The sequence below is a fragment of the Gadus chalcogrammus genome, chromosome 4 (genome assembly GCF_026213295.1).
Source record: "Gadus chalcogrammus isolate NIFS_2021 chromosome 4, NIFS_Gcha_1.0, whole genome shotgun sequence".
In the NCBI taxonomy this organism is placed as follows: Eukaryota; Metazoa; Chordata; class Actinopteri; order Gadiformes; family Gadidae; genus Gadus; species Gadus chalcogrammus.
The window spans coordinates 207522-232166 of record NC_079415.1 but is presented as its reverse complement, the minus strand read 5'-3'; the positions used below and the strand labels follow the sequence as shown (position 1 = coordinate 232166).

The 24645-nt window shown below is 46.4% G+C and overlaps 1 protein-coding gene across 1 annotated transcript in view; it reads left to right on the top strand.

The window, feature by feature from the left end:
* The first annotated feature begins 4527 nt into the window (after positions 1 to 4527).
* Positions 4528 to 24645, top strand: part of LOC130380380 (serine/threonine-protein kinase WNK1-like) — an 84313-nt gene continuing 64195 nt past the window's right edge. Inside the window, exons 1-2 of the mRNA XM_056587561.1 lie at positions 4528 to 5329; positions 6925 to 8522. Coding sequence (XP_056443536.1) covers positions 7593 to 8522 — 930 coding nt within the window. The 5' untranslated portion in view covers positions 4528 to 5329; positions 6925 to 7592. The remainder of the gene's footprint in view (positions 5330 to 6924; positions 8523 to 24645) is intronic.

Here is a 24645-nt window from a genome sequence, read left to right as displayed (position 1 = left end):
CTACCTGTTTCCGAACGCTATCACCAGTGTGCTTACACACACACACACACACACACACACACACACACACACACACACACACACACACACACACACACACACACACACACACACTCACAAACACACACAAACACACTTCGGCCTACACCATGCACCGACAAACATACTCTCTCATATTGGCTCCCACTTCCAAAGTAACTTCTCATGAGTCATTAACATAAGTGGGAAAGTATTTAAGTACTCTTAGTCCTTTTTCTAGCCCTAAGTGGGACCTGAAACTATTATTTCCTTTTGTACTTTTTTTGACATTCCGTCTTTTCATCTTCTGGTCTTTGCTCCTTCCTGCACTATTTAAACCTCCTCGGAGAGCCTGGTGCGTTCTCTAATGTAATTGCACATCTGAAACCAAACCACCTTGTCATATTTAAAGTGACTCCCACATGCCCTGGGGGGCGAGAGACCTCGTTTGCTTTTAATTGCATTCTATTTGGGATTGTAACCAGTGAGAGAGAGAGACAGAGACAGAGACAGAGACAGAGAGAGAGAGAGAGAGAGAGAGAGAGAGAGAGAGAGAGAGAGAGAGAGGGAGGTCTAAGTCCTAAACCAGCCTCTTGGGCCCCAGGAGCCAGGAGGGAGAGAGACTGTCCTGTTTTTTTATCTTTATCTGATGAACATCACAACAATTAACACATATTTCTGTGAAATAATACAAAAACTGAGAAAACAAAGCTTTCAACGTGGTATTTTATATAATTCGGACATAGATATGACCAAGACCAATACATGACCCAAATTATACATTGTATACAGAAACATTGAATCATAACCAAAGCTAAACATAAGGTATCATTAATCATTTAATAAAACATGCAATTGCTTTGTCAAACCTAGACTGGTGCTGTTCGGCCTTCGGTTTATCATACAGTTACGGTTTTCACGCAACCTTTCAAGCCTTTAACACCACAAATGTTGTGCGAGACCCTGTCAAATGCTAGTGAAAAAACATGTGTGCATCAAATGTGTGCATCAAATAAAGATAGGGCCCCTTGAAATCCAACCAGTTTACACTTAAGTCTGGAGTCAGGAAGGTTTTTTTTTTTTTTTTTTCTCTGGAACATCTAGACCACTGCAGTAATCCGACAGCTTTCAAGCTCTTCCTGAAGTCAGCTTTTCATCGCTCTAATTTTAAATAGCTTGAGCTGTGGCATCAATGTCTCTGGGGAAGACTTCCAGAATGTTCAAGAGAGAGCGAGCAGAAGAACAATGAGTGATTGAAAGAAAGAAAAGAAAAGGGGAGGATTTGTATTATACAAATTCACCTGGCCAATACATTATTGTGAAATTTCTCTTGGCTTGATAATGCTCTTTGGGGACACTGGCTGGAAGGCAGTGGTATTGCACAAGGAAATCTGAGCGACAGGGACTTCAATTATCCGACTGAATGTGCGGTGTTACACGGTAATATCCTACATTATTATTTCACGTTTTTCCCGTTCACGGATTTTTAACCAGCATTTGTTTCTGATTGACCATTCCAACATCACTGCTGTGTTAGTCGTTCTTCATAAAGTTCTAAAAGACTAAATGTCCCCCAAGATTTGGTCATCACATTAGAACTTCTTGTGATGTTGAATGGTTCAGTGTGATCTCCTGAAGGGCATTTTCAAACTAATCTCCAATAAGGTTAAAACTTAACCGATACTGCAGTGAAGACAAAGGGGAAACTGTAATCCGAATATCCAAACACAGAGATCAGGTAGATCAAATGTGCGTCAGTGATTCAGTCCAAAAACCAAATGGGACAATAGGTGAAGAGACAAGTGACATGATGAATAACAGGGATATTATAACGGCCACTGCATTTCTTTGTTAGAAACGTGGTGGTGTGTTTGTTGTTGTAGCAGAAATCCAATGAAATAACTGTGAGAAACAAAGAGAAACACACAGATACAAAGACCATAAACTAATTCAATATTGATTCTGTTAGAAACATATGCATATATGTCTGTGCCTGACTATGAGATGGGCATCGGTCGTGTGATCAGTTGAAGGCCCTTGAGCAGATCCTACGGTTTGGGTTTCACCTGTACAGAACAAATGAGTCCCAGATAAAGAATGTTGAAGAGAGAGAGACAGCGAGAGATAGAGAGAAAGAGAGAGAGAGAGAGAAAGACAGAGAGAGAGAGAGAGAGGGAGAGAGACAGAGACAGAGACAGAAAGACAGAGAGAGAGAGAGAGAGAGAGAGAGAAAGACAGAGAGAGAGAGAGAGAGAGGGAGAGAGAGAGAGACAGAGACAGAAAGACAGAGAGAGAGAGAGAGAAAGAGGGAGAGAGAGAGAGAGAGAGAGAGACAGCGAGAGAGAGAGAAAGACAGAGAGAGAGAGGGAGAGACAGCGAGAGAGAAAGACAGAGAGACACAGAGAGAGAGAGACAGTGAGAGACAGAAAGAGAAAGACAGCGAGAGAGAGAGACAGAGAGAGAGAGAGAGGGAGAGAGAGAGAGCGAGAGAGAGAGTGAGAGACAGTGAAAGAGAGAGAGCGAGAGAGACACAGAGAGAGAGAGAGAGAAAGAGAGAAAGAGAGAGAGAGAGTGATGGAATGAGTTGAGAAGCGCTGCTGTGTAAAGCTGATCTGAGGGTGTCAGTGTGGAAACCTTAGCCAACACTTCCACCGATACGCCCCGATAGCCAACGTATTCACCTGGCAGCCATATTGGTTAGTGTGGTGGGGGAACCTTCAAGAATATTTCGGGGGAAACCATGACAACTCAATTCTAAACGCAGTGCAAATGCAACCCGGTGGGAAAATGTGATACAGAACTGAAATAAATAAGCATTGACTCCAAGATGGGAGAAGGTTCACCCTTGGGCTCTAGGTGAACAACAGGTGTATGAACGTCACTCACTAGCGCCTATAGCGCCCTGTCGGCTCCGGAGGGGGACTCCGCCCGGAGCCGACTGCAGCCTATAGCGCCCCGTCGGCTCCGGAGGGGGACTCCGCCCGGAGCCGACTGCAGCCCTGCTAGGTGAACAACAGGTGTATGAACGTCACTCACTAGCGCCTATAGCGCCCTGTCGGCTCCGGAGGGGGACTCCGCCCGGAGCCGACTGCAGCCCTGCTAGGTGAACAACAGGTGTATGAACGTCACTCACTAGCGCCTATAGCGCCCTGTCGGCTCCGGAGGGGGACTCCGCCCGGAGCCGACTGCAGCCCTGCGTTGGAACACGTCAGACGAAACCTGCTGCCTGACGTGAGCCAACTGGATCCCACGGGGACCTACTACGACCCAGAGGCAACCAGCACTAACCACCGGGGCTGGCACACACATGCGTGAACGCACGCACAAGCCGACAACCGTGCGCATGCACACACACACACACATGGATTTTAACACTAGTCTACAGTGTTTCATATCAAGGTCCATCAGGTGGACTGAAGCGGTACACCAGCAGACCTTGGATTGGACCGCTGGTTGTTGTACTGGGACAGCCTGCATAGATACGACCCAATAATGAGCTATTCAAGGAATAAGGAGGTGGACAAATAAATGGCCCATTTCCAAAGACACATGACACATATCAAGCATGTGTGCATTAGTGAACCTTTGGGAACATTTCTTGGGATTCAATTATTCTGCTCACAAACATGAAATGCAGCTCAAAGACTGTTCCCTAGAGGTTGGTTCCTGCCTTCCGCTAGACCTATACTTAGAGGGCCGAGGGCAGCGGTACAGAACCCTAGGCTAACATTAGACATTCTCCAAGACAGCGAGAGATAGAGGGAGAGAGCCATGGAGAACTAGGGAGAAGTGGGCCAGGCGAAAGCATGACACAAGATCAATGATTTGATTCGTTCAGACACATTCATTGCTGTCAAACTTCACAGGCTCCAAATTTGTCCAAAGGTGTGTGTGCGTGCGTATTCGTGTGCGTGTGTGTGTATACGCGTGCGACACCGGGCCAATGCTGAAAGCTAATTCCTAGTCCATGACCTGACATATCGATAGATAGATATAAACCAAGTTTGAACAATAAAATCTACACACACACACACACACACACACACACTGAAGCAAGGCATAACTAACTATCTTTATACGATGCATTTCCGGTTTGCCTGGCATAAGCTTACTCATAACAGTGATAACTACATCAGAGTTGGCTCGGATTCCTGTCACTGATGATAACATACATTCACAAAGTTTTTTGTTTTCAAAGTCATTGATGCTGTAATCACCCAAAAAGAAAATGCTATAATAAAGGCGATAAAAGAAGAACGAATCTTTGTAGATGCATATACCACGATCGCATTTGTAAACGAAGTCAGATTGAAAAGATGAATCAACCTCGCATAGTTTTCAAACCCCGTGCAATATAACGACAAATACTTGTAATGGGTGCCATGCCCCCCTTGCAAAAGCACTCGAGAGTTTAGCACTTGTGCGTTTTTAAGAGCCTGTGTGAGACTTGTCTGCCGGTCTAAAAGCATCGGTGACGAGGACGGCGCGTCAGAGCAGAGCAGGCAGAGTCAAAGGACCGGCCCCCACGCCGCCACACTAAACACAGACCATCATGCCTCATCCCGATGGTTACTGGACGTTATAGCGGCTCGGCGAGAAGTAGCCCGACTTCGATTGGAATAGTGTGCGCTTGTCAAACAACAGAAAACAACAAATTAAAGTGTTTCTACTACTGTAGTGTCTATCATGGGCCAAACCAGGACACTGGAGTTTTCTTCATGTTTCGTAGAGAATAACTGAGTTGTCATTGCCTGCTGCTGGCTCGCTGCTTCGCTGCTCTAAACAAGTCGCCCTGTCCAGTCATCTCTTGTCGGGAGCAGAGGACCCATCGTCTGGTCGATCGCACGAAAGGAACCATTGTGAATAACAGTTAATTTTTTAAGACACCCGTAAGCCGAAAAGCGGAAACCAGAGGGGGTTTAGCGGATTTGTGGTTCATTCGGATGTGGAAATTGCTTCGTTGAGTGACTACATTTTGGCTGTTTCAGCCCCCGGACCGGGAGACGGATTGCAGAGCTATCACCACCACAACCATACCCAGCGAAATGGGCTTCTCTGCTCTTTTATAGACATTCTTCTGGGGGCTTTGGGTTCGCTGCGCACACCGCTCCTCTGCTCGGGACCTTCTAGAAATATCTGATGTAAATAGCCCGTATTCTCAACGAACCAACTGTGGCTGGGATGTGGCGCACTGCATATCGAATCGGATATTTCTAGGAGGACCCGACCGGAGGGTCCATCACTAAAACCGACCGGAGGGGACCGGTCCGATGTGGACAGCCTCGACCATGGCCCCGCACTGATGTGAGAGGTAACTCCTGTTTAAGGCCAATAACGTGCGCTGGCGGCTTCGTCCGTACTTGCGTTCTGCCTGTGGGCAAAGCGAGCTAGTGGTGCTGGGAATCAGCTGCAGTGCTCGGGGTTTCGAAGTCGCAGGAGTTTATCTGCGAGCCGTTCCGTTCGGATCCCGTTCATTAATTCGTTCGTGTTCGCTTCGGTGTTGAGATTTTGTCACCGACGCTGTGACTTTTCCAGTGTGTATTACAGTGGCTGCTGGTTAATTATTTATAAGCGACGCGGCATCCTTTTATCATGCTTTAAACACACATACATAACCGAACAGGAACATTACGAGGTAGTGTAAAGTAATCCCCTATCAATATTCAAATCTATATTCTAGTCTATAACCTTCCGCACGCAGAGCTCGAGCCGATCCTCGTAGCCCGCGTGCACTGAAGGGGCCAACTGCCAACTAGCGAGTCATTTGATATGAACTAGACTTTAATATAACTGCACATAACCCCCCCCCCCCATAACTCCCCTGAGTCTAGTTGAAATGGTTAATTAATGTGCTTTGTCTTTTCTAGAAATTACGTTTTATATAAATAATAATGAAAGTGAGCTATCGCTATAAACAACACGAAGGCATTCAGCGTAGCTACCTAAACCTAGGTAAGCTAACTTTACTGACACACACACACACACACACACACACACACACACACACACACACACACACACACACACACACACACACACACACACACACACACACAGGTATGCTCTATGGGACTGGGAGGCATTGGTTGTAGCAGGCTAACGTCGTAAATCTTATAGAAACTGTGACTGTAGTGAACTTGTGTGTTAAAGGTTGATGTGAATGATGTGAGGCGAAGAAGGCTCTCTTTAAACCGCTCTCGGTCGATGACTAAGCGTACAGATGTGACGCATCTGATATGGAGCGGTGAGATTCTTGTGGTGTCGATAAAAGTCGGGAAAGCTTCTTATGATTTCTCGTTTAGTCATCATTTATATAAATCAACACTACAGCGCATGTTCCATTAACATAACACCTAACCCCGGATGGGGCTGTGGTTTGAGCCTTATTACCTCTCCTTTTCTCATGCCATGTCACAGAAGGGCATGGAGTGGTCTCATCTCGGGTGACTCCAGCTGTGGTGACTTTGAGCTAATTTTAGAAGAGTAATTAGGAGCTCTCTAGACAATCATTGCACTAACTACGCACTTCTGAAATGTAGAGGAGTTTTTTTCAGTAGACTATCTTCCTACTAGTGCTTGGAACAATGACGATAATTAAGTGTTAACGATGACACACAATAGCTAAATTAGTTTGTTACAATGTTGAGGTTTAGGTATTGTGGTTAAAGTATTTGTGAAACGACAAGCATGGGGTATCAGTATAAATGTGCCGTTGCATACTGTGAGGGGGGGGATTGAATAATCAAGTAGAGCTCGCTGTGTCATTGCTTGATCCAACGTGCATTCCCTCCACACTTTGTAGCACACCCTATCTCTGCTGAAGGATGGCCCTGCCACACAGGTTTTGTTTAAGAAAAGCTTTCTTTCCCCACTTAACTCACTTTCTCCTTTTATTTTCTCTTCTAGTAACTAGAACCTGAGAAGGCCAGGTCAGGGCCCAAGGAGGCCTCTGCAGTCCCCTCTCGGGCCAAACCAGACTGAAGAGCCCTCCAGTAAATCGTACCCTGGGTCAGGAATTAGTCTGGCTGGTTTCCGCTGGCTGCTGATTTCCAGAGCTTCAAGTTCCCTCACAACTGGATCGGAACAAAATCGAGTCTTATCAGGGGACCGGGAGATAGCTTTTCTCGACCAGATCTCCAGTTCTCCTTTCCATGTTAGTCTGTCTCTGGATGTTGCAGGCAGCAGGATGGACGTGGGCGTTGAGTGGACAGTTGGTGTCTTTTTGAAGGGCACTCCCCTCCCCTCCTTCGACTGCCCCTCTTCCCTGGTCTCCAAGGGAAAGCCCCTTCCTCTCTCTAGGGGCCAGGCTGCCCCCGAGCAATACAGAAAAGGGCCCCATAAAAACTCTAGCTTTTTTGTTGACTGAACAACGTTCTTGCAGACATACGGTTGGGTCTACCCCCTCGCTGCCAGCATCGGTCACCTGATGTTTATGTGTCCCGCCCCGCCCTTTGGTATCACATTGGAAGTTGGAATTCTCTCTTGATAAAGAACAACCATCTGAGAAAGGTTTACACGCGTACACTGTTTACATATCGGCGCTTCTCCCCCCCCACTGACAACCTCCTCCGAAAATGTCTCAGAGCACTAGTGGAAGCAGGGCGGCGAAAGTCCTCCCCCATACCCCCCCCAGCCCCGGCTCCTCCCCCGACTCCTCCCCCAGACTGTCCCCCCAGACGCCCACTCAGAATGTGAACGGCTCGGCCAGCTCGGACACGTACGTGGCAGACGCGCCCGGCGGCCAACCCGAGGTGCGACGCCGGCGCCACACCATGGACCGAGACTCCAAGACGGCGGAGCACCGCTTCTTCCGCCGTAGCGTCATCTGTGACTCCAACGCCACGGCCTTGGACCTGCCTAGCAAGGCGGCGGTGATCCTCACCTCCCCCCCGGACTGTGAACACTCCGTCTGCCTCTTCCCCCCCCTGCCCCGCTGGCCTGTGGCGGAAGAGGCTAAGGTGGGCTGGACGCCCGGAGCTCCCTGTTTACAAACGACAGCCCTCGCCGCCCGCCCCGGCGGAGACGCCGCTCAGGCGCTCCCTGCACAGCCGAGCCCCGGTAGTGATGCTACCACGGCGGGCATCGGTATCACCGCGAGTAGCATTACCGCCGACGCTAGCGCAGCTGACTGTGCCAAAGCAGAGCTGTCCCAGGCCCTGCTGGATGAGAAGGATGCTGAGAAACAACCCTGTGTGACAGCGCCCCCGGGAGTAGCGGAGGGGAAGTGCGAGGAGGCCAACAGTGGAAAGGGCCCCGAGGCCGGGGGGGTCGGGAGCGTCAGCAGCCCGCTGGAGGAGGAGCAGGCCAAGGCCCGGGCCGAGGCCAGGGAGGCTGAGAAACGGGTGCAGGACGACATCGAGGAGGTGGAGACAAAGGCGGTGGGGACCTCGACGGACGGACGCTTCCTGAAGTTTGACATTGAACTGGGCCGAGGGTCCTTCAAGACGGTGTACAAGGGACTGGATACGGAGACCACTGTGGAGGTGGCTTGGTGTGAACTACAGGTAGGTTAAGCTGCACAACACACTCCTTCTGAGGTTAGGGTTAACTAACCCTAACCCTCTGAGATCATTAGTACTAATCAGAAAATAACCCATCTCTAAGTGGTGGTCCTTTTTATTAAAGATGACAACGCGTGTCCTCTAGGTCATTAGCTGGTTCCCCTTCTTGATCTTTTTTCGGCTTCACATTTTAGGATCTCCAAAAACCTGAAGTCAACATGAGAGGCTCTTTGCCTACTTCCTGTTCCGTTTCACCCCGTTTGGCCGCATCGACATGCTCAGTAGCTCCAAGGGTAGCAAGGCTGACTGTTAAACCGAGTGCCACAGGAAACCAGTGCATGCCCTGTGAAGCATCTCTGTATGTATCAAGGACTTAGCAAATCAGTCATGTTGAGCTGGCGTTGGCCTTCACAAGTGAGGCAGGAAACCGGATGGCGGCCCCAAAGACGGGGGGCGGCCGCCTCGTCTACTGCTGCAGCTCCTGCAGCTAGCTGGTCGCGTTGAGCACCGTGCACGGCAGGAAGACGAATGGGTCCCTGTCGGTGCACGTGCACATTGTTGTTGTTGTTGCAAAGCACTGTGCGAATGAATCGGCTAGAGAAGTGTGTGTGTGTGTGTGTGTGTGTGTGTGTGTGTGTGTGTGTGTGTGTGTGTGTGTGTGTGTGTGTGTGTGTGTGTGTGTGTGTGTGTGTGTGTGTGTGTGTGTGTGTGTGTGTGTGTGTGTGCGCGCGTGCTGGGAGACCGAAAGAGATAGAGAGGGGTCAGTTGAGAAGGTGGAGATACTGAGACCAGACTAATGATCGCTGCTGGTCATATGACATTCTGGGTACTGGGGCTGAAGTTCCATTGGAAATAACTCGGTATTCCCATGTGGAGCTGCTTCACTATTGAAGGTTACGAGGGCAGAAATATACAACAAACAAGATGGACAACCGGAATTGAACCGGAAAAATGTGCCTTATTTTTTCAGAGTTTAATAACAACCAATTTTTTACTGTAAAGAAAGACCTGAGGAAGGGGTCTTTTGTATTTTGTAGGGAGCCGAATAGGAAGTTATTCATTTGCACATTATAACTAGTCCACCCTCCTTAAGTAAATCAGATAAAAACTGTTCAGTGGGATGCCATGCGTGGCCTGTTTGATCCTGCTGCTGGCATGTCTCTCTTTTTCTCACCCTATGTCCGTCTCTCTCTTTCTATCCTTTAATCATTTTTCTTGATCTCTCTTGCCTTCTCCCTCTCTATCTTTCTCTCGCTCACTCACTCGCTCTCGGTTGGTCCATATCACAAGATGCTCAAATTCTTACATCCTTTTTTAATTGAGGAAGGCTGAATGCTTCACAAAGTTTGCCAAAAATGCTCTTCGTCTTTATTTGCTCTCTGTACCTCCATTGCATACACAGTTTAGTTCCCTTTTCTTTTACTCTCTCTTTCAGTCATTCTGCAGAGCTAGCTTTATTGCAAACTGCGGTTCTTTTTTTTTAACTATCCCCACTATCTTTTTTTGTAGTATTTATTATTTTTGCTTTAATCTATGTGTGTGTGTGTGTGTGTGTGTGTGTGTGTGTGTGTGTGTGTGTGTGTGTGTGTGTGTGTGTGTGTGTGTGTGTGTGTGTGTGTGTGTGTGTGTGTGTGTGTGTGTAATCTTGTGTTTGAGGTTGAGAGAAAATGAAATATTTATAGTATGCACCAATCACCTGACTTCCAACCATCGGGACAAGGGCATAAGTGTTCTACTTTGATTTGTTAAAATTGTTTACTCAGCAGTTAAAATCATATGCACCTTGAAGACATGAAGTCACACTTTACCAATTCATCAATTCACCTCAGATTATACTGCATATAATTAGATAGTTTTTCTGTCAGCCAGTCAATCGATGATGGGCAAGTAGAACAATTTGACAGTGAAAGGGTGTGTTCCAGGCTTAATGTTACAAACCACAGGGGATCTCACAAGGGGTTTAAACTCTCTATAGCTCTCTCTCTTTCTGTTTCTCATAGTCTCTATTTTCTCTTTTTCTCTCACGCTTCGTTTGGTGGCAAAAGATAGTGTGGATTTTGATTTCAGTCAAGTTATTTCTAGATACATTTCCAGCCACTGATGTTTTTTTTGTGTTAAAATGGGGTATATCACACACTTGTGAACCGCTTTATTTGCCTTGCTCAAGGGCCAGATAAGATAAGTGGTCAGGGCTTGGTTAAGGTGGAAGGTATTTGGTTTTGTACTGCTGTTTTCAACCAGGAAGTTAGACCCCTGTCTTAATACTCTAGTCTTGCAGCCTCCAGACACATTCATGTTATTATTCTTTTGCGCTCGTAGATGTATCCATTTATTTATACGTTACAAAACTGCAGCAGTGCTAAAACACTGCTTGCCTGTTTCTGACTGACTGGATAATGTAATCATCACAAAAGCACTAGATAAATTCCTCATACATTATAGGAATGTCAAAACTGTATATGGTTAATATTATGTAACTATTGTATTCTATAGTGATGAAATGTACATAGAGATAAGCAGTTAGGTGTGTGTGTGTGTGTGTGTGTGTGTGTGTGTGTGTGTGTGTGTGTGTGTGTGTGTGTGTGTGTGTGTGTGTGTGTGTGTGTGTGTGTGTGTGTGTGTGTGTGTGTGTGTGTGTGTGTGTGTGTGTGGTGCAGGGCACATGTATGTATGGGTGTGTGACAATCAAAGTTAACTAAGCAAAGGCATGTGGTCGAATAAAAATCCAGGACCACACACACACACACACACACACACACACACACACACACACACACACACACACACCAACTCTGTCTCTTTGTCAGGGAGCCATTCCTTGGCCAACACCAGACAGACTTCTACTCCTCACCTTTGACCCAACACGGATGAACTCTGACCTTTACTCCCCCCTCTACCACCAAGCTCCCAACCCCTGCGTCTCCCTCCTTTTGAGACGGAGCTCCACCTCCTCCCCCTTGCCCCCCCGATTTCTCACTCTCATCTTAACCACGTACCTTCAGCTTGTGCCATGGGATAATACCCTGTATGTTGGCATGCGCTAACAGCATGCGCTAACACACAGGTGTTTACAATATGTTTCATATATCAGCTCTCATCAACAACAATAAGAGTGTGAATGTGCTCCCGGCTAGTTGGGTGTTTTCCGTCTAACGTCCGGGCAGATGAGCCTGGCCGTGCCCCCTCCTGTCAGACTGGGTGGTGGGGGTCGAGGGAGCCTGGGTCAATCTCTCCCGCCTTCTGTCATCCATCATCCTTCCATTGTTTGGAACAAAGTACCATTATATAAAAGATACTGGTTGATCTCCTCATGTCATCTTTGCTGCCCGCAAAACACTTAATCTACGTGGACCTCCTCTCAGTTCTAGGACATAATAGCTGTGTTCGAAATCGTTCCCTATACACTCGTTCCCTATTCCCTATATAGTGTACATGATATATTGCACTATATAGGGAATAGGGAACGAGAATTCGGACACTACGCTGAACATTTCTAAACGTCATTTGCGTCAGTAAATGCGCCGGGTATTTGTGTGACGCAGACAGATGCGCCCACATCAAGTAAACAAACCGGGCACTCACGACGAAAGCTGGCGGTTGTATTGATGTTGAATGTTACATTTCCTTGTTTAATTAATTTTGAATGTTTAATATTCTATGTTAAATCCCAAATAAATTGTTGACATTTCTAAACGAAAGCCGGAGACTCCATCATTAAATGTATTCGTTTTCGCGGTTATTCGGCTTCTTCTTCTCCCCTGGAAAAATACAACTGAATTGCATTGTGGTATACGGGAGTAACATGTAGGGAACATCGTGGTATGTACCCTATTTTAAGTCCACTATATAGTGGACCACTGAGAATTCGAACACCCTACAAAATGGCGTGCACCCTATTTAGTGCACTACATCCATGATAGGGAACGATTTCGAACACAGCTAATGTCTGCTTCCCTGTAACCCTTGACCCCACACCATCCCACTCCCCTTACTCCTCACGTTTCCCCCAAAAAATGTGTTGCCTTTAACGCCAGAGATGAATGTACACAGACCCACACCTCTCTCACTCTTTCAGAGCCAAGAAACTAAAACAACCCAGGTCATGACAAACGCTGTTACAAATATACTACCCAGAGTCAATTTTATACACGGGGTATAGCTGCACATACATCAATGACTTCCAGACGCTCCCTTCCCTAACAGCTCCTTAGTTTCCCTGCCCCCCCTGTGTGTGTGTGTGTGTGTGTGTGTGTGTGTGTGTGTGTGTGTGTGTGTGTGTGTGTGTGTGTGTGTGTGTGTGTGTGTGTGTGTGTGTGTGTGTGTGTGTGTGTGTGTGTGTGTGTGTGTGTGTGTGTGTGTGTGTGTAAATCGCAGCCTTTCCTTTCCTTGGGATGTCCTTTGGCTTTTGTTTTAAGAAGCAGATTGCAGCAGTGTTGACCAGATTGTTTGCATTCGATTGCAGTATTTGTTCAGTAACATGAATTGTTTTGAGAAGAGCTGCAGTTGTGTGGAAGTGTAGCTACTGCACATATGGATAAGAATATGAATATACAGCAGTTTGAGGCTGTCAGATATTAGTCTTTGTAATGGATACTTCTCAAAATATGGGCTGCTGATCCATGTTTTAGATATATTATAAGAAATGTAATTATTAACGGTTAAGCTTTTCCGAGCTTTGCTGATCCTCTATGTCAGCGGGTGATATGAATTTGTTCAAATCATTTTAATGTTTTTCTCATTTCAAATGAATCCACAACCAACATGAACACTGACATGGGTAAAAAACGCCTGAAGTGAATTAGTTGAGGAGGAGGATGTGCTTGGGCAGTTTTGGAAAAGAGATGGTATGGCCTGCCCCCGCCCATGTAAGCTATCCTTAAGGTAACCCTAATGCATGGTATGGCCTGCCCCCGCCCATGTAAGCTATCCTTAAGGTAACCCTAATGCATGGTATGGCCTGCCCCCGCCCATGTAAGCTATCCTTAAGGTAACCCTAATGCATGGTATGGCCTGCCCCCGCCCATGTAAGCTATCCTTAAGGTAACCCTAATGCATGGTATGGCCTGCCCCCGCCCATGTAAGCTATCCTTAAGGTAACCCTAATGCATGGTATGGCCTGCCCCCGCCCATGTAAGCTATCCTTAAGGTAACCCTAATGCATGGTATGGCCTGCCCCCGCCCATGTAAGCTATCCTTAAGGTAACCCTAATGCATGGTATGGCCTGCCCCCGCCCATGTAAGCTATCCTTAAGGTAACCCTAATGCATGGTATGGCCTGCCCCCGCCCATGTAAGCTATCCTTAAGGTAACCCTAATGCATGGTATGGCCTGCCCCCGCCCATGTAAGCTATCCTTAAGGTAACCCTAATGCATGGTATGGCCTGCCCCCGCCCATGTAAGCTATCCTTAAGGTAACCCTAATGCATGGTATGGCCTGCCCCCGCCCATGTAAGCTATCCTTAAGGTAACCCTAATGCATGGTATGGCCTGCCCCCGCCCATGTAAGCTATCCTTAAGGTAACCCTAATGCATGGTATGGCCTGCCCCCGCCCATGTAAGCTATCCTTAAGGTAACCCTAATGCATGGTATGGCCTGCCCCCGCCCATGTAAGCTATCCTTAAGGTAACCCTAATGCATGGTATGGCCTGCCCCCGCCCATGTAAGCTATCCTTAAGGTAACCCTAATGCATGGTATGGCCTGCCCCCGCCCATGTAAGCTATCCTTAAGGTAACCCTAATGCATGGTATGGCCTGCCCCCGCCCATGTAAGCTATCCTTAAGGTAACCCTAATGCATGGTATGGCCTGCCCCCGCCCATGTAAGCTATCCTTAAGGTAACCCTAATGCATGGTATGGCCTGCCCCCGCCCATGTAAGCTATCCTTAAGGTAACCCTAATGCATGGTATGGCCTGCCCCCGCCCATGTAAGCTATCCTTAAGGTAACCCTAATGCATGGTATGGCCTGCCCCCGCCCATGTAAGCTATCCTTAAGGTAACCCTAATGCATGGTATGGCCTGCCCCCGCCCATGTAAGCTATCCTTAAGGTAACCCTAATGCATGGTATGGCCTGCCCCCGCCCATGTAAGCTATCCTTAAGGTAACCCTAATGCATGGTATGGCCTGCCCCCGCCCATGTAAGCTATCCTTAAGGTAACCCTAATGCATGGTATGGCTAAGAAGAGGTCAGAAGATAAATATTACTGACATCTTTGAATGCCACCATGGACAAACTGTTTGAGGTAATCTTTAAGTTGTCGCTTGGACTGGAGAAGGGGGTGACGGGAAAAGGTGGAATGTCTAGATGGACTCGAGGAAAGATTTGGAGAAGGGGGAGACGGAGAGAGCGAGAAAGCATCAAGATAAAGGAGGAGAAGGAAGATGAGGGGGGGAGTGAATGAAAAAGGTCAAGATGAAAGAGGGGCAAAGAGCAGAGCTTTAGGGGCAGAGGGGAACTGTGCGCGTGCATGTGCGCGTGCATGTGCGCGTGTGCATGTGCGCGTGTGTCTCTGTGTTTGACCTCGGCTCCCTTGCTCCGTTTGGAATCCATAGACCTTGACGTTTCTCTCAACAGTAACACGAGGCAGAATAGTGCCCCCAAACCGCGGGGCGCCAGCGCAGGGCTCCAACACAACTGAACTAATTCAGGTTCTCAGTTCCGAGAAAGAGCTGACAGACTCATCTCACACGTTCTTGTGTGAAACTTGTTCTCGTAAATGTTTTAAATATTGCCGAAATGAATGTCCTTCCTCATGAGCAGTGGTTATGTTAATGTACACCATGGGCTCACACTGCAGTAAGATGAGGAAGTCATTTCTGACGGACTCAACTACTCAGAAGCTTTTCCTGTATTTCAGACATTGTATAATGTAATACTTAAGGTTGAATCCATACTTGTGTCATGTAACGGGCTGGTCGTTTGTATCCTTCGTTTGTATCTTTCTTGTTCTTGGTTTCCTATCCCTGCAATTTCAAAGTCTTTTCTTTCTTTACCTTTAATTCTTACCTTTTTTTTCTCTCGCTCTCTCTTATATATATATATTATTTATATATATATATATATAGATATATATCAGTCTTTCTCATTGTTGATGACCAGCTGTGGTTAACAGAGGAAGGGAGCCACAGAGGCTGGCACTTCCTTAAATGTAAAAAGAGTGTGTGTTTGTGCATAGAGTAAAGTCACATGGTTCAACAACGGAATGGCACTATCATATTCTGCATTAAAGAAATAACAATATATGGCCCAGATTATTCAATAAGACCATAAGTATAGCTAATTATTTATATATAACCCTGCAGGATTCATCAGCCTGATTAGTAGAGCGAGGCAGAAAGGATGCACTGAACTAGTGTGTGTGTGTGTGTGTGTGTGTGTGTGTGTGTGTGTGTGTGTGTGTGTGTGTGTGTGTGTGTGTGTGTGTGTGTGTGTGTGTGTGTGTGTGTGTGTGTGTGTGTGTGTGTGTGTGTGTGTGTGTGTGTTGTACGTCCTGCTGACTAACCCATGATGACATGTCCCAGTATGTTGGTGTCCGCTTCCGCTCCACTCTGTCTGTTTATTTCTCGCCAATTCTCATTCATGCTCGCCACTCACTCACTCACTCACTCACTCATTTCAACACAGTGTTAATCTCCTCCCACTCATTCTGAGTCCAGGAGATCTTGTTCATCTGATATTCTTTTTCTGTTCAAACACAATAGCAAAAATGACTTTACGCTTTCGCCTATTTCAAATCCAAATTCAAAAATAGCTTATACAGTAGCACACACACACACGCACGCACACGCACGCGCGCGCACAGTGGATACTGATTAGAGCAAAGAGGGTTATTTTACAATTCTTTACAATACTCTGTCTACAGAATTCATTTCCTGGAAAATCAGGGGCTACCATTGGCTGACAGCTGCAAATCAGAGGTCATGTACTGGGTCACACTGACACATGCCAGGAAGCATGAATCCAACGGGGTTTTCACTCCTTAGAGGCTGATTGGATAGCAATATACAGACAAAGTGTAGGATTTCAAAGAGGCAAAAATGCTTGAGATCAAAGTTTGTGTACAACAAATCCTATGGAGCCTACTTTTTGCCGAAGTGGTCAAACCTCCATTAAAGCTGCTTTCATTTGTCCTTCAGTTAAAGCTGCGTTAATTGTTCATTCAGCAACGATAAAGGCTAAAAAGCGGAAAGATTATGAATATCCAGTCCATTGTACTATTAAACTCTACATATTGTTAAACCACTCATGTGTAGAAGACGGCATTCAGTTGTGAATGGATCTTTTCTAGTTGTGAGCTCAATTTAACATGGTCATATTTTCACCTATTTAGCAAAGCATACCACGAAATCACTGCTGCAAAAGTCAAAACAAAAGCATGAGGTAGATGCATATCGTTTTGGTGTACATGGTATAATTTTGTCTTTGCTTCATCTATATTGTCTCTTCCTGTGTACTTGGGGAAGCGTTTGTGCGAGAGAGTAATGGAAAGAGAGAGAGAGTTTGAGAGATGTATCGTCTAAAATAGGTTGAGACTCTGAATTGGCTTTCATCTGCATCAGCGTAAACTGACCTGGGCTCCATCAACCAGAAGGTATAGTGTGTGTGTATGAGTGTGGGAGGGAGGTAGAGAAAGACAGGATGTGTGGGAGGGAGAAAAATAAGTAAGCAGTAAAGGGGGTGTGAGTGGGGGTGTGTGATTGGGGGGGTGTGAGTGGGGGGTGGATTGAAAGATAGGCTGAATGTGTATGTATTTGAGAGGAAGAGAAATACATTCTGTGTCTGTGTGTTGAGCGGGGGGGGAAGGGTGTGTCTGTCTGTTTGGGGGTTTTAGAGGGAGAAAAAGACAGTGTGTGTGTGGCGGGGGGGGGGGGGGTGGGATACCCTGTCTCATTGTATACCTCCTACATTTCTGACATTCCACAGGCAAGATGTCATTCTTTACTAGAGGACACTGTGAGGAGTTGCCTAACTCTCTCTCTCTCTCTCTCTCTGTCTCTGTCTCTGTCTCTGTCTCTGTGTGTGTGTGTGTGTGTGTGTGTGTTCCCTCTATCTTGCTATTTTTTACCTCTATTTCTAGGAGTTGAACCCAGGTACACCTGAAACATGTCTGTCAACATATGATTGGGAGAGAGACAGAGAGAGAACTGTGCTGACCTAAGACTGCCACTCATCGTCTTTTCAGTCTCACTCCATCCACCCCTCCTCTCTTCAGGGTCTCCCCTCTCTCTCTCCCTCTCTCTGGTTACACGATGTTTCCCTTTCTTCAGCCTCTGTGGCCTTAACTAATTCCTCTGGGAACAAGAAAGAAAGCAGGGAGGGTGAGAGATGGGTGAGAGAGAATTTCTAAATCTTTTTCTGTTCTATAAATAGCAGAACACAGTGTCATTTACTCTGTCATAACTGGAGCAAACTGAAAAAAAGAGGTGTGTGTGTGTGTGTGTGCCTGTTTCTTTTTGTTAGTCTGCACTTTGAGGACTTTCTGCAAATATGTTTAGTTGCTGAAATAGATATCACACTAAGATGATATTCATTTTTCATGGTGTTCTGTGTGTCTTTAATTTCAGTGTCATTTCAGAAGTTTCGGTTCACACTTTGGTTTTGGTCCAAGCCTTTGTTACAAGTGGAATTCTTACTCATAGTGCTATCTCCAAGCATCCAAGTCATTCATGGATAAAAGTAAATCCCATTTTTCACACTGTTCTCTCATAAGCACCAGTAATGGGAACCTATGACCCGCTAAATGTTCCTCTTATGCCCCTTTCACACCGCCGCAAAATCGGGGCCGGTTCCGGGCCAGTTCGGAGCTAGGGCCAGGGCTTTGGTTTCACACCGCCAAAGAACCGGCTCCGGCCCCTAAAAACCGGTTTAACTCTGGCCCCACTTTAGAGCTGGGCTAGAACTAGAACCGCTTTTACGCCGGGGGCAGGGGGCGGAGTTATCCGTACCTTCATAAACAGGAAGACCAACGAAGACTGGCATTTTTTAAAACACCGAAGTAAACAATGGACGTGAATCCGTGTATGGTTCTTTTTTGTTTTTTCTGATTTTGTTTTAAATCGGAATATTCAAAGAACGAACCATACACGGATTGAATCGAAGACGAAATTGTTGTTGTTGTGTTTGAAACTGGCGCGAGGGTTCTTCTGCGCGCCTAACCTGACGCTTGATCATTGTGTGGTGGTTCAACGCGTCAACGCGCCAACGCAGCTAGATGAGTCCGTGTCCATGCAAGTGAACGGAGCGTTCCCTCTTCGTCATAACTATCAAACCAAACATCCTTCACATTCACCGAGCGAACATTATGAAAGTAAAATGCACATTTCTCGCTAAAAATGTTTCCATAAACGCATTTAATGGCGTAACTATGTTACTATTTCCACCCAGAATAAAGAAAGATGTCGGCCGTATGCTTCTGTCCAAGCTCACTAGCGGAGACGTTTGTAGTGACGTCATGACGTTGCTCACGCTGGCTCTATGGCTGGCTCTGGCCGGTGTGAAACCAACCGGTTCTTAACTGGGGTAAGGCTGGAACCAGTTTGGAACTGGCCCTAGCACCAGCCCGCAACTGGCTCTCGGTTCTTTTTGGTGTGAAAGCGGCATTATTACCCTTTTCAATCCAGATTTGAGTGTGGTCACTGATGCCCCTTTCACACCGCCGCAAAATCGGGGCCGGTTCTGGGCCAGTTCGGAGCTAGGGCCAGGGCTTTGGTTTCACACCGCCAAAGAACCGGCTCCGGCCCCTAAAAACGGGTTCAACTCTGGCCCCACTTTAGAGCTGGGCTAGAACTAGAACCGCTTTTACGCCGGGGGCAGGGGGCGGAGTTATCCATACCTTCATAAACAGGAAGACCAACGAAGGCATTTTTTAAAACACCGAAGTAAACAATGGACGTGAATCCGTGTATGGTTCTTTTTTGTTTTTTCTGATTTTGTTTTAAATCGGAATATTCAAAGAACGAACCATACACGGATTGAATCGAAGACGAAATTGTTGTTGTTGTGTTTGAAACTGGCGCGAGGGTTCTTCTGCGCGTCTAACCTGACGCGTGATCACAGTTGGTTCAACGCGTCAATGCGCCAACGCAGCTAGATGAGTCCATGTCCAATTGTCCATGCAAGTGAACGGAGCGTTCCCTCTTCGTCATAACTATCAAACCAAACATCCTTCACATTCACCGAGCGAACATTATGAAAGTAAAATGCACATTTCTCGCTAAAAATGTTTCCATAAACGCATTTAATGGCGTAACTATGTTACTATTTCCACCCAGAATAAAGAAAGATGTCGGCCGTATGCTTCTGTCCAAGCTCACTAGCGGAGACGTTTGCAGTGACGTCATGACGTTGCTCACGCCGGCTCCATGGCTGGCTCTGGCCGGTGTGAAACCAACCGGTTCTTAACTGGGGTAAGGCTGGAACCAGTTTGGAACTGGCCCTAGCACCAGCCCGGAACTGGCTCTCGGTTCTTTTTGGTGTGAAAGCGGCTTGCCCTGGGTACTAAACCCAATGGCAGTAATCGGACTCATCAAAGTAGAGTCCAATGGAAGCCTTACTTCATGCAAACAGGCAGACAGAATCAATCCTTCAACAAGCAGGAATAACCCAACTGACCTGGGAACTTAAACCATTGGAACACAGATGAACACAATTACTAATTAAAGGTGCAGGGGGCAGGATTTAGTGGCACATAGTGGTGGGGCTGCAGAATGTAACCAATACCCCCAGCCCTGTTCATAAGGGCCGAAATACATTGGAAATGGGAGAAAATATGATGACACAAAAATGTGGTTGCTGTAGCATGAGGTGACTAACTATTTGAGAAGGTGTACTTTTGAAATATCCTTCTGACTTTCCTAACCTTCTCAGAAAGCGACAGCCTCAATAGCAGTCGGGGTGAACTTGGAGGGTGTGTATCTCTGAAAGTCAGCCGGGTCGCTCATCTGATGACATCTGTCACCGGGAGGCGGGAATTTTAACCTGTCAATCATCATGAGGCTTATATTCTTTTGGTTCTATAATTCATAATTTGACCCCATATCGCAAGGGAACAGCCCTCCTTAAGGGCACTCCTAAACATACTTGTTTTACATTTTGTTAAACTGTAAGCAACTATTTGCTCTGACAAGTTGCTAGTTATGTGTTACAAAAATTCAAACTCACTCACTCACATGTCTAATATATGTTAAAAAAAGATTTCTTGCCAGTATGAAAAAGGCAGACCAACCACAACCATTAATCTGATATGAGGCGGGATAATTAAGAAGTGCAGGGGCGTTGCTAATAGCAACAGATGGCTGCCGCTGTAGAGCGCTCTATCGAGACGGTATTAAACAAACTGGACGGTACACTTTCATTAAAGAAGAACAAACTGCTGCATTGAAAGCTTTTGTTGGGAAGAACGATATTTTTCGTCGCTCCGTGCTGTGTCATCCTTTTCCTTGCTATGATTGGTTGAGGGCCCATCCAATTGCATACAGAGGCATTTTGGTCTGTGTCTGTTGGTGACAAAAAATGGACGGAGAGGTTCCAGACTAATTACAGTTTGTCTGGTCATGCCAGGGTGACAGAACAGGCCCTGTTGAGATCGTAGAGATTGGTGATTCAGGCAGGGTATCATCAAGCATGATTCTAAGCCAATAACAGTTTTAGATGATAATGGTGGCTCTTAGAATGAGGACATAAAAGTTCAGCGCTCTTTCTTTTCTCTCCATCAACATTCATTCTCTTTTTCACCCTTCATCTTTACACACACACACACACACACACACACACACACACACACACACACACACACACACACACACACGTAGTGACAAAGCTGGGTTGAGGGAGAGGTCAGTCTTGTTCTCTTGTTCTTGTCCTGCTGTTTTTGTCTGCAGTTATCTATCCATTGTGCTCGAGGTGATTTAAAGCTCCACTACTCCGTCAACTTGGCGTTGGCTGAAATGCTACTAGGGCAGTAGAGAAAGAGCATGAGCAGGTGAAGAGACAGGTTGAGGCGCAGAGCCCTCACAAGAGCACATTACCTAGAGGCACAGTCTCTGCTCTGATTGGTGAAACAGTGGTGGATGTTTGGTGCAGATTAATGACCAGACCTTAAGGGTACCTTGGTGTCTGTGTCTGTGTGTGTGTGTGCATGCATCTTAATCAGAGAGTGTACCTTGGTATGTCTGAAAGCAACATCAAGATTAGATTAAAAAAAACCTGACTTGATGTGTTGAGTGAGCAGGAGAGCTCCAAACACAGCTGAATGTGTAGCAAATCCAATTAGTCAGCACATCCTTCGTCAATGTGTTGACATCTGTGTGTGACAGCGGGTGTTTCAGTATTCGGTTATTGAGTTTTGTCAGTGAATCCATATAGACTTTGATCTAAATGAATGGACAACTGGGACGGAGATACACCGAATCAGAGCGAGAGGAGCTGTTGGCACGAGCGCTACGGCGTTGCTCTGTTTAACTTAGGAGCTTGCATATTTGATCATTAAATCATTAAGTCATTTCAAGGAGTTGGACTCAAAAGGGAAGCAGCAGTGAGAGATGATAGGTAGAGAGATACCTTGTGTGTAAGAGAGACAGAGTGAAAGATGCAGCGTTCGGGTAGAGGGAGAACCTATGCTTTTGAAGGTAATGGACTGTGTGTCCCCTGTGGTCTGACAGTAAGCCCATTCAACCTCCAGCACTCAAGGCATTGTCTGCTTTATTGACTATTCAATTTCCAACTGATCTTGTGCCCCAAAGCCCAGGAGCGGAGTTGGTCCATTACAGAAGCAGCACAATGCTGTGGACAATGTTAGGCCCATACAGCACTTCACAACGGACTGAACTTAAACAGCTCCAGATGGTGGAGTTTAAAACCCTGGAAGAAATCATTTTAAATGTTGAGTAATACTAAATTGATGTTGTCTTAATGGACGCTATTCAGGGGAACATCGACTACTGCAGCCCCTTTAACTGAATCTGGCACTTTCCTTTTTGCGTAAAAAACGAATTTGGACCAAACTGGAGGAATTATCAGAATATGGATTGTTAGGTTAACTACACGATGTGATGAGTAAGTGGAAAAAATTCAGATTCAATTGGGATTCCTTTTGTTCACTGTATTGTTGAATTCTTTATAGAATATTTCAGTAGAACAAACACCCTTTGTGTTGTTGGTGTGCACCATCCACAGGGGCTATTTGTCATATCTACATACTTAAGCCTCCTGGGCACTAAGTATTTACACACCGATGCTAAATGGAAAGCACGAACTGTACAGTCTTTGAGTGTGGAGATCTCCGTGCAATGGGGCTGTGTGATCTCTAGCCATGTGGCTTTTGTTTGCAGGAGAACCGGTTAGGTTGCTGATGTTTGTTTCAGAGAACAGTTCTTCAGTGTGTGGGGCTGCACATGTGTAAGGAGTGCATGCTGGTCCATGTATCTTCATCAGTTGGTTTGTGTGCGCGTTTCTTTACTGTATGTTTGTTTGTGCGTAGTACACATTACGTACACCACAATGTCAAACACAAAAGATAGAGACGGAGGCATTTTACAGAGGTGCAAAATGAGGTGCTTAATGCGGTACTTATGAGGCCCAGATACAGCATGAAGGACACTGTTGAAGATCATGGTTTATCTGAAACGGCCCCTAAAGTGGTTCTTATGAGGCCCAAATACAGCATACATGAAGGACACTGTTGAAGATCATGGTTTATCTGAAACGGTTGCTGTAGTATAACCTGTATTCAGAAGCAATAACTCATGACTAGTCGAGTCCTCCTGTCCAAGTTCCGAACTTCAGTTTTGCAGTTGACAGGTAAGCTAAATAAAACGTCACAGCTGACTTGAAGATTAGCCAAACTCAAACAATTTCCTGTGTAATGCGTAGCTTTGCCATTGTGTTACATACGTCATATTGTGTTACATATGTCATATTGTGTTACATATGTCATATTCCCCTCAGCAAGGCATGTTTATGAGGGAGCTGTGGGGGAAGTCGTCTTTCAACATCACTGTCAAATGTCTTGCACCAACAAAAGCTATTGTGGTCATCCAAACTTCCCTAGAATTGCAGTTTGACTCAGCGTTGGCACTTACACAAGGAAGGCAGGTAAGCAATATCCAAAGGACTGCACCAACGTTTTTGAGATCGTTGGAGGCTGAAGAGGAGAGAAAATGTGGTTCCGCCTGAATGAAGTCATAGCGTTCACGGTGCAATCGCACACCCACTCGGAGAGCAGAAGGTTTGGAGGTCCCCTTGAGCAATGTCACAGCGTCAGGGGAGTGGGAGTCACCTCAGAACTTCCACTGCTGGGTTGAACATGCAGACGGGCCACACTGTGGTGGAGGCCGTTGGGCTGATCAGATTCTAGCACCCAACAAACAGCAAAGGGAGAAGGAACTCCATGGGGAGGTACCTTTCGTCTGTAGGGGATGGATTGAGCACCGAAAAAGCGGGTATACCTGAACCAGTATTCTTTGAAGGTGTTGAGGGAAACAAAGGAATATATATTTATATAAATATTTCAAATATTTAAGGAAAGCATACAAGTTCAATTACAGTTGGCAATGACAGCGTTGCCATTCAAAGTATTCCAATAAACTAGTGTACTTGTGTGTGACAATAGTGTGCTTTCAATATACATACTCGTAAATACAGCCCATCCCATGCTTTCTGTTCTCGTTGTGTCATGTGTCAGACAGTTAGGCACACCTGTTAGGACACACACACACACACACACACACACACACACACACACACACACACACACACACACACACACACACACACACCTGTAAATAGACACACATGCATGATTGCACACACCCACACACTGTATCAGTAACAACAGGAAGGATGCAGGATCCCCTTCCTGTCTACTTTTATAATCTTGTTTTTTCAACCATGTGATCTCATTAGTTTGGGCTTCTGTAGCCTTCGTCCGTCCTCGAAAAGACCATCGTCCGCCCTCCGTGGTGCCTCAGCCCACCGTCCGCCCTCCGTGGTGCCTCAGCCCATCGTCCGCCCTCCGTGGTGCCTCAGCCCACCGTCCGCCCTCCGTGGTGCCTCAGCCCACCGTCCGCCCTCCGTGGTGCCTCAGCCCACCGTCCGCCCTCCGTGGTGCCTCAGCCCAGCGTCCGCCCT